Here is a 10,448-nt window from a genome sequence, read left to right as displayed (position 1 = left end):
CTCCTTGGTTCTGAGCAGACGTCCCTGTGAAATGTGAAGTGTCAGAGAAATACATCAGAATTGTTTTATTTTTATTTAGTTTTTCACATTCACATTTGACTCTGAATGAAAAGAGCAACTTACCAATCAAACAGAAGAACAGCAGAGTCCACAGCATCTTTGCTTTGAAAGAGAAGAAACCTCAGTAACTGTTGACTAGATGATCCACACAAATGACCACAGAAGACAAGGATTTGCACAAATGTATCCCCTCTATCTGAAAGCACAACAACAAAGAGCTGATAATCCAGGTGATGCTCAGCTCCCTCCAGATCCAGCAGTTTTAAAATGAACCCCTCTCCTTGACAAAGCCACATTTATTTCCCTTCCTCCACAGCTTCCCTCATTGAAACACACCAACATTATTTTTACTTGTTTCTGTTCAGATTGTTATCAGTAGTCAAAGTAGCTGAAGAGTATTTGCCTCTATCAGCATATTATACCCCCACAGGTCACTCTGGTCGATACCGTTGATTTGACTGTTATAACATTGAAAGAGTCTAATCCTGATACAATCATCCCACAGATATGGGCCAGTAGGAATATTTTAATAACTTATTTAAGTTATAAGTTGAAATTCTATCTATTTACCTACCTACACTGGGTGGGACTGTTGTCTTTAACTAAATGGACTCCAAAAAACAAGTTTTATTCTAGTGGTCAGTCTGGGTAACTAGTACCTGGTGGACCTCCCTCATCTTCTCTGTGAACATATAAACTAAACAAGTGTGTGAGTGTGTTACCTCACCTCAGTGAGAGCCTGCAGTGTTGTTTCTTTCAGATTTAGTTGCTGCAGCTCATCTTCTGACATCTGTAGTACACTTTGACTGTACTGCAACACAAAGGACGACTGCTGCAGCTGAAGGATTCTCAACAGGAGTCTGTGGGAGATGAAGAGACATGAGGACATAATGATCTACTATTAGAGTAGGTAAGTGGATGTGCGGGAGATGAAGAGGCATGAGGACATAATGATCTACTATTAGAGTAGGTAAGTGGATGTGCATTAAATTTGAAGACATTACAAAAGTAAATGTATTCATGCAAAGTTCTTGTGGGAAACTGGTCAACAGTATCTAAACACAGTGGCTGTACCTTGTCCTGATGAAACAGCCACAAGCTTTGAGATGAATCCTGTCCTCACTGAGCTCTGCCGCCTCCTCCTTCTGCTCCTCAGTCGCCCCATCCTCCTGATCTGCTTCTGAAGTAAGAACTTGTCTTATTTAAACAGTGTGACATACAGTATAAAGAATATGACTATTCAGCAGTGAAACAGTGACAAAGAATTAGCAGCAAATCAGCCAAGTCTGTCTCTCTGTCCCAGTTTGGTGCAGCATCGGGCCATTCCCTCCAGTACAGCTCGTCTGATGGTCAGGTTGTTGTCAGCGATCCACTGCAGGCAGCTGCTGTATGCCTACAAGGCTTTCTGAACCACACACACCACAAGAACAGAAACACAGACACTTTCAAATCATGAGAGCAGATGGTGTTCTCTCAAAATAAAGCAGATTTAAGATTTCACTCCTTCAGTCTGGTTCCTCAAGAGTAAAACTGTGTCTAAATATCTGCTCAGAAGTCTTTTTTAAAGCAGTTCAGGGAAATATTACTGTTGTACAACATGCTGAGAATTAACTTAAATTACATTTAATTACATATTGGTTTTAGATGTAACATATAGACTAAATTACTTTTCTGTTGAATTGCATGACTTGTTGTTTTGAAGATGAGGAAATGGTGTATTTGTGGAAAAAAATGATACTGATACGCTGTCTTTATTTGTTGTTAATGTCATAGAAACATTCAAATACAGGGAAATACAACAGACTGGGAAAATGCAAGTTCCTGAAGGGAATTCCCAACACTGCAGGATTTAGAAAGACTGAGCTGAATGACTTTAATTATCTGATAGTTCCTGTGTCTAACGGCCAAATCTCCTCTGAACTTGTAGACTTTCTGCTTCTCCAAAGAATCATCAGTATCCAGAGCAACTTGGAACTGTTTTGAAAATACATCAGTGTGTAAAAATATATGAAAACAGCTAATTTTTATATTTGTAGTTCAATATCAACACAATTAACACTTTCTAGCTAAGGATAATGTCGTCTTTATTTCACCACCTTTCTACCGTGAAACAACCTTTCAGACAATCACACTTGATGCAGCGTTTTCCCATGACACAATCCACCTCTGTAAGAAAGAGATTTACCTCAGACTCACACAGTTTGTCGTTGTAAGAGGACAGAGACACACACACTCGGTCTCTGGCCTCAGAAAACACAGAGTTGTTAAAAGTGCTACCTAATATCTCCATCCAGAACTAGAAAATATATATAAATATAAAAATGAGTTCAACATTTATTCGCTACAATTAATCAAGAACTCCCCAGTTTCCCCAGTCCAGGCCAAGGACCCCCAAACTGATGGAGAGATTAAGTAGAGACCCTCCTACTACCTACTATATGTGTTCTATATTAAACTGAACCTAGTGCTATTTATAAATATACATGATTATCATCATATTGCATTCAATATTAAGCTATTCAAATAATACACAGATTCAAAGATCCTTTTTTCATTCCAAACATGTACAATAGTAGGGTAACCATGCAACTGCCGTAAACATACCTGACTGTTATACATAATCGACAGATAAAGAAAATAATTGACAGCTTCACCTGGGGACTGAATAGGCTCTCTTGGCCAAATGCGGGAATCTGACAGAGTAGATGTAATTTGTGGCCTCGTGATTGGCTCAGCAGCGATAGGGGCGGGGCCTACTGTGCACAGGAGGCTTTTAGACTGACTGGTCTCAGATAGTGTGGTGCTCTGTGTGAAACTGTGCGCTGTTGAGACAGCTCCTGTATTGTATGTGAATGAGTGATGTGCTGACTGAAAGATGACAGCTTTTGCCTCCAGTTATCCTTTTACCAAAATATGTTGGATTCATGTTACTGTCTATTTAAAGAAATTTAAATTTGTGGGGGAATAAATAACTAATGATGAGCTATGTTGATGAATAAAGTCAAGTATAAAGTAAGGTGTTAGTTGGCAGCACTGAATAAACTGACCAGGAACACTGGCTCTGTCACTGGCTGCAGAGAGGAAACTTTTGAAGTGGTGGTAGAGAGGAGGACACTAAACAAACTGTTATCAACCATGGATAACCCTGACCACCCTCTCTACCAGATAACAGACAGACAACGTAGCACATTCTATCCATCCATCCATCCATCCATCCATCCATCCATCCATCCATCCATCCATCCATCCATCCATCCATCCAGTTTTATTTGGTCTCAGAGCCCCATCTAGTGGTCAGTCTGGGTAACGCGTAGATCATGGTAGATTCAACACACTGACTTCACAGTTTATGCTTTAAAAAGGTGGATTTAAACATCACATGTGTCAGTTAAGATCATTTAAATCTTTTAAAATCGCTAAAAGAACATTTATTGCTGAATAGATTCACAGACATTTCAAATTGTGTGACGCTGGGATTTATACTTTCATATTTGACTGAAGCATCTTCTTCAGCCCTCTCCTTTCTGTCAACTTTTCTGTAAACATTCAACACAGGATCAACAGGACTTGTATCTTTTTACATCTCATGGCAGAACAGGATCCTAACAACACACCACACTTAACAACAGAACAACAAACAAAAACAACAACAAAAACAAAACAAAGATCAACTATTCACCTGCATAATTACCATCTTGAGAGGCAAGTATGGGTGTTAAGTGAGACAGGAAGTGACGTTAACATTACCTGAGGTTCTTTTATTCTCCAGCAGCTGCAAACACGTCTGACCCAGACTGAACCAGTGCCAGGGGTTGAAGGGTAGCAGGCTGCAGAGCTGCTGCAGACACAACGTCTTGGATCCTGTGGCTCCAAAATGCTCATAGATGCTGACCTTCAGGAGAAGTTTAAATTAGTTTGAATACAACAGAATTACTTGATCCTTGTGTGTTCTGGCTAACACTGACCTTAAGCAGCAGGAGGCTGGTCAGGTGACAGGTGTTGGAGGCTTCTTTGCTCTGGAAAAAAAGATTATGCAGATATTAATATTGTAAGGTTTTTGAATGACATCTTTACGTCGCTTTAGTTTATGTTAAAATGTAAACAGTCTGTAAATTTCCCTTTGTTAGCTGAGGTTACAAAAAATTAAAAATGATCCAGCAAATACATACTAGTGGTTTTCTTCAGGTTGTTGACAGCGATCCACTGCAGGCAGCTGCTGTATGCCTACAAGGCTTTCTGATCCACACACACCACAAGAACAGAAACACAGACACTTTCAAATCATGAGAGCAGATGGTGTCCTCTCAAAATAAAGCAGATTTAAGATTTCACTCCTTCAGTCTGGTTCCTTAAGAGTAAAAATGTGTCAAAATATCTGCTCAGAAGTCTTTTTTAAAGCAGTTCAGGGAAATATTACTGTTGTACAACATGCTGCAAATTAACTTAAATTACATTTAATTAAATATTGGTTTTAGATGCAATATATAGACTAAACTACTTTTCTGTTGAACTGCATGACTTGTTGTTTTGAAGATGAGGAAATGGTACATTTGTGGAAAAAAAGGATACCGATACACTGTCTGTATTTGTTGTTAATGTCATAGAAACATTTAAATACAGGGAAATACAACAGACTGGGAAAATGCAAGTTCCTGAAGGGAATTCCCAACACTGCAGGATTTAGAAAGACTGAGCTGAATGACTTTAATTATCTGATAGTTCCTGTGTCTAACGGCCAAATCTCCTCTGAACTTGTAGACTTCTGCTTCTCCAAAGAATCGTCAGTATCCAGAGCAACTTGGAACTGTTTTGAAAATACATCAGTGTGTAAAAATATATGAAAACAGCTAATTTTTATATTTGTAGTTCAATATGGCCTGATGAATCTGGTCTCAGAAAACACAGAGTCGTCAAACGTGCTCCCTAATCTCTCCATCCGGATCTAGAAGATATATATAAATATAAAAATGATTTCAACATTTATTCGCTACAATTAATCAAGAACTCCCCAGTTTCCCCAGTCCAGGCCAAGGGCCCCCAAACTGATGGAGAGATTAAGTAGAGACCCTCCTACTACCTACTATATGTGTTCTATATTAAACTGAACCTAGTGCTATTTATAAATATACATGATTATCATCATATTGCATTCAATATTAAGCTATTCAAATAATACACAGATTCAAATAACCTTTTTTCATTCCAAACATGTGCAATAGTAGGGTAACCATGCAACTGCCGTAAACATACCTGACTGTTATACATAATCGACAGATAAAGAAAATAATTGACAGCTTCACCTGGGGACTGAATAGGCTCTCTTGGCCAAATGCGGGAATCTGACAGAGTTGGTGTAATTTGTGGCCTCGTGATTGGCTCAGCAGCGATAGGGGCGGGGCCTACAGTGCACAGGAGGCTTTTAGACTGATTGATTCTTTGTTTGTCAGTAACAAAAAATACTGCAGGTGATTTTTCAGTAGTAGCCAGTGACTGGACTTAGAAAGACTGAGCTGAATGACTTTAATTACCTGATAGTTTCCTTGTCTAACAGCCAAGTCTTCTCTAAACTTGTAGACTTTCTGCTTCTCCAAAGAATCGTCAGTATCCAGAGCAGCACTGTCACAAAACCACTGCAGACAGAAACACATCATGGAGCAGCTTCAGTCCACTCCCAAAACTTTTCTTCAATTTGGATGTGAATGCCTTTAATTTAAAGCTGAGTCTGTATTTATTATATAAATACCAACTTGAGATTGGTTTTTAAAATGCGACAGTGTCTAAAAATATATGAACACAACTAGTTTAAATATTTATAGTTCAAGATTAATACAATTAACACTTTCTAGCTAAGGATAATGTCGTCTTTATTTCACCACCTTTCTACCATGAAACAACCTTTCAGACAATCACACTTACAGCGTTTTCCCATGAAACAATCCACCTCTGTAAGTAAGAGATTTACCTCAGACTCACACAGTTTGCCGTTGTAAGAGGACAGAGACACACACACTCGGTCTCTGGCCTCAGAAAACACAGAGTCGTCAAACGTGCTACCTAATATCTCCATCCGGAACCGGATAAAGGTATATAAATATACACATAAAAATTAGTTCAACATTTATTTGCTATAATTAATCCAGAACTCCCCAGTCTCCAAACGAAGTACACAACTCCAGCCACACTTGTTTGTCTATGTCCTTCAGTGTAAACTGCGTGACTAGCATCCAACACGTGAAATATCCCGACACACGAAGGGACAGGTATTGATGCGACACAACCTCGTGTGTCACCTTCATTAATGATAAAATGACAGTAAACTCTTCAAACACATCTTAGGGTTTATTTACTCAACAAGAACCCAGACATGAATAAGTAGTATTAAATAACATCCTCTGTAAATCCCATTCAAGCTAATGTACACGCTGAGGGATGCAGATATAACTGCTTTGTATAAATCAGGGAAAAGAAACAAAACAAACAAACAAAGCTTCTTATTAAGTGACAGAGCACTCTGAATTCAGTTACCATTCAAACAAAATACAACTATACAACTATTATTGCTATCAATAAGATTGTTTGGTTTGTTTGATTCAGAATTAAAATAAACCTACAGCAACTTTGGACAGCAAAGTATCCACATTCATTGAATAAAAAAGTGTCATTCATATGAATATGCACCAAAAACACACAGCGAAAGGTAAATAATTCATGTCATATAACCATCAGAATACATTATTATCAGTAACAGAAGTCAAAGCAAAAAAAAGAAAATAACAATACAAACAGTTAAAGACAATGAAAAAAAACTCTTCTCTATAGATACCAGTAGAAACATTTGATTAATTTCATCAGCATTGACTACATCTGAAAAGCTGCTACTCTGGGCCAGGACCCCTCACACATGATATATTAGAGGGACATCCACTACTTAGTAAGTAAAGTCAAACAAGTCTTTTACTCTGCACAGATGAAATTAAACTTATTAAAGTCAAACTTCTTCCACCAGTAGTGATTTCCTGTTGTGTCAATGACAGCACTCATGTCACAGTCTTCTATTTCTTTCTCTCCTGGACCCCAGCGCTCGAATGTTACAATGTGATCATCGCCCCACAAAAATAATTTCTGTGTGCAGCTGTAGTGAAGACCCAGCCATACATAGGGACTGTCAGCCTTCCTGGCCTCCAACTCAACCCAGCCCTGAGTGTCTTCATTGAGGATGGACACCAGATCCATGTTTAAGTCTCTGCAGTGGTACAGGGCTTCTTCCCAGGTTCTGTTCTCTCGGACCAGCATCAAGCCTTGAGTAAAGAGACACATCTGATGAGCTGAATATCGACAATTAACTCAAAAGAGAAATTTTAAAGCTGTACATGATTATATTGTGTAGAGGTTTTAGAGAATAAAAAAGAATCAAACATGAATCAAATCATGTATAAAGCGTTTTGGCCATTCAGTGATGAAAAATAACAAAGAGTTGTCAGTGTGAATGTTTGCTCCTCTATGAGTGGCATCATCTAACATGTTGTATTAATCCATAAACACACACAGCGTGTCACTGATATCACAGTATGAAGAGCAGTAGAACTGGTTCTGCTTTTTCTCTGCTTGATATTTAATACATGTGAAAGTGGATCTCTCCAAGAACAAACTAAATACTACATTCTGCTCTACTATTTGATAGATTTATTCAAAGATACATTTATCTGTTTCCTTGGTCAGCTCAGTGAATTCAATGTTTTGACCCAAATAAAATGCTTAAATGCTCTTGGTCTTAGAAATATTAAGAACAAGTTTGTTATCATTGATCCAATCAAATATATTTTGCAACTCTTTGTTAGGGACCAAGGTAATGTGTTTGTTGACTGACCAGTGACAAGAGAACATTTCATCTTACCATCTTTTTTTGTACCGTAGATCTTCACCTCACACAAAATGACAACAGATGTTGTATTCAAGAGTACGGTAACATAGCGTCCAGACATGGGTCCATTGTCACATTCAAATGTTTGATTTTTTCCTCTGGTGGTGTCAGAAATAGTTGTACACCTGGATGGAAGAAAGAGAGAGAAACAGATTAGATTGTAAGAAATAGTTCTGTTTCCAGCTCTGTTTGGTTAAGTATCAATAGAAGACAGAATTCCCCACATTCACAAATGCAGCATAACGTTGTTGATTAAGATTAGCTGCAACTGTTAAAAAGTTTAAAACTGTTATTTAGTGTTACTGAAGGCAGTTCTCCTGAGTATTGTATGCCTATATATTTCCTTATTACCTCATATCACACTTGTATCAGAATGTCTAACCATACTGAATATAATTAATACAGTGTGTATGATAAAAGTACAGAAGCACAATGCTGCCACAACAAAAAAGATGATTATTACATCATAACGTGATACTGATCCTTTTTTTCTGCCTTGGCAGCAATGTGCTTCTGTTCTATCATCATATGAACATAGTTTGTACAGTTTTACAAATTCTAACCCCAGAAATAAATAAAGGATAAATCACAAGCAGCGCTAGACTATGGTAACAGGTTGTACTATGGTTCATAGTAGAGTGAAGACATTACACATTGTGTTGGTCAAAGTTTCCATCAGATGAGTTCCCAATGAGGATGTGAGCATTCGTTAGGTTAATATTGCCATGAGAAGTGTTGTTGATGTTGATACAGGAAATTTCGTATAGACCCAGTAAATCTATTGTCCACCAGGAGTTGGACTTGTTTTCAGTGTGAGCACAAGAACTGTATATCCCATCAACAGCTCTGTCAGAGGAGAAAGTGCCGTAGGTTGAAGACTGAGTTGTTTTTCCTCCCTCTATCAGTTTTCCTGTTGTGCAGCTAGCTGTAGCAGAAAACACAAAATAGTTCACTTCATAATATTGACCCATATACATATTCAGCATCAATGCTCTTATACTTTTTGACATGACTCAAGAGATGAAACAGAGTAGAGCAGAGAAATGTATTTAATACTACCTCCTTGGTTCTGAGCAGACGTCCCTGTGAAATGTGAAGTGTCAGAGAAATACATCAGAATTACTTTTATCATTCTGGTCACGTACATGATTATCGTTTTATTTTCATTTAGTTTTTCACATTCACATTTGACTCTGAATGAAAGGAGCAACTTACCAATCAAACAGAAGAACAGCAGAGTCCACAGCATCTTTGCTTTGAAAGAGAAGAAACCTCAGTAACTGTTGACTAGATGATCGACACAAATGACCACAGACCAATGACTGGAAATCACAAAGGATTTGCACAAATGTATCCCCTCTATCTGAAAGTACAACAAAGAGCTGATAATCCAGGTGATGCTCAGCTCCCTCCAGATCCAGCAGTTTTAAAATGAACCCCTCTCCTTGACTAAGCCACATTTATTTACCTTCCTCCACAGCTTCCCTCATTGAAACACACCAACATCATTCATTCTTTTTTCTGCTCAGATTTTCATCAATAGTCAAATCAGCTGGAGAGTATTTGCCTCTATCTGCATATTATACCCACACAGCTCACTCTGGTCGATACTGTTGATTTGACTGTTCTTATAACATTGAAAGAGTCAAATCCTGATACAAACATCCCACAGATATGGGCCTGTAGGGAGTTTTTAATAACTTAATAAGTTGAAATTCTATCTATCTACCTACACTGGTTGGGACTGTTGTCTTTAATTATATCTACTGCAAAAAATGGTTTTATTCCTAGAGCCCCATCTAGTGGTCAGTCTGGCTAACTAGTACCTGGTGGACCTCCCTCATCTTCTCTGTGAACATATAAACTAAACCAGTGTGTCTGCACTAACCAAGTGTGTGAGTGTGTTACCTCACCTCAGTGAGAGGCTTCAGTGTTGTTTATTTGAGATTTAGTTGATGCAGCTCATCTTCTGACATCTGTAGTACACTTTGACTGTACTGCAACACAAAGGACGACTGCTGCAGCTGAAGGATTCTCAAAAGGACTCTGTGGGAGATGAAGAGGCATGAGGACATGCAAATGAACTTAAATTACATTTAATTACATATTGGTTTTAGATGCAATATATAGACTAAACGACTTTTCTGTTGAATTGCATGACTTGTTGTTTAGAAGATGAGGAAATGGTACGTTTCTGGAAAAAAATGATACTGATACACTGTCTGTATTTGTTGTTAATGTCATAGAAACATTCAAATACAGGGAAATACAACAGACTGGGAAAATGCAAGTTCCTGAAGGGAATTCCCAACACTGCAGGATTTAGAAAGACTGAGCTGAATGACTTTAATTATCTGATAGTTCCTGTGTCTAACGGCCAAATCTCCTCTGAACTTGTAGACTTTCTGCTTCTCCAAAGAATCATCAGTATCCAGAGCAACTTGGAACTGTTTTGAAAATACATCAG

At 38.1% G+C, this 10,448-nt stretch overlaps 1 protein-coding gene and 1 pseudogene across 1 annotated transcript; both read right to left on the bottom strand.

Moving 5' to 3' along the window:
- On the bottom strand, positions 1–6,165 carry LOC125016058 (annotated as a pseudogene).
- Positions 6,166–6,386: 221 nt separating this feature from the next.
- On the bottom strand, positions 6,387–9,952 carry LOC125016005 (fucolectin-2-like). The gene is made up of 6 exons (XM_047598171.1): positions 9,895–9,952; positions 9,197–9,235; positions 9,041–9,064; positions 8,633–8,906; positions 7,955–8,106; positions 6,387–7,358 (listed from the first exon to the last, which is right to left on the bottom strand). The coding sequence occupies exons 2-6, from the start codon at positions 9,228–9,230 to the stop codon at positions 7,015–7,017; spliced, it is 828 nt and encodes a 275-aa protein (XP_047454127.1). The 5' UTR covers positions 9,231–9,235; positions 9,895–9,952; the 3' UTR covers positions 6,387–7,014.
- Between the last annotated feature and the right edge of the window lie 496 nt (positions 9,953–10,448).

The sequence above is a fragment of the Mugil cephalus genome, chromosome 11 (assembly GCF_022458985.1).
Source record: "Mugil cephalus isolate CIBA_MC_2020 chromosome 11, CIBA_Mcephalus_1.1, whole genome shotgun sequence".
NCBI lineage: Eukaryota > Metazoa > Chordata > Actinopteri > Mugiliformes > Mugilidae > Mugil > Mugil cephalus.
Note: the sequence above shows the minus strand (reverse complement) of the source record. Positions and strands in the feature narration are given on the sequence as shown.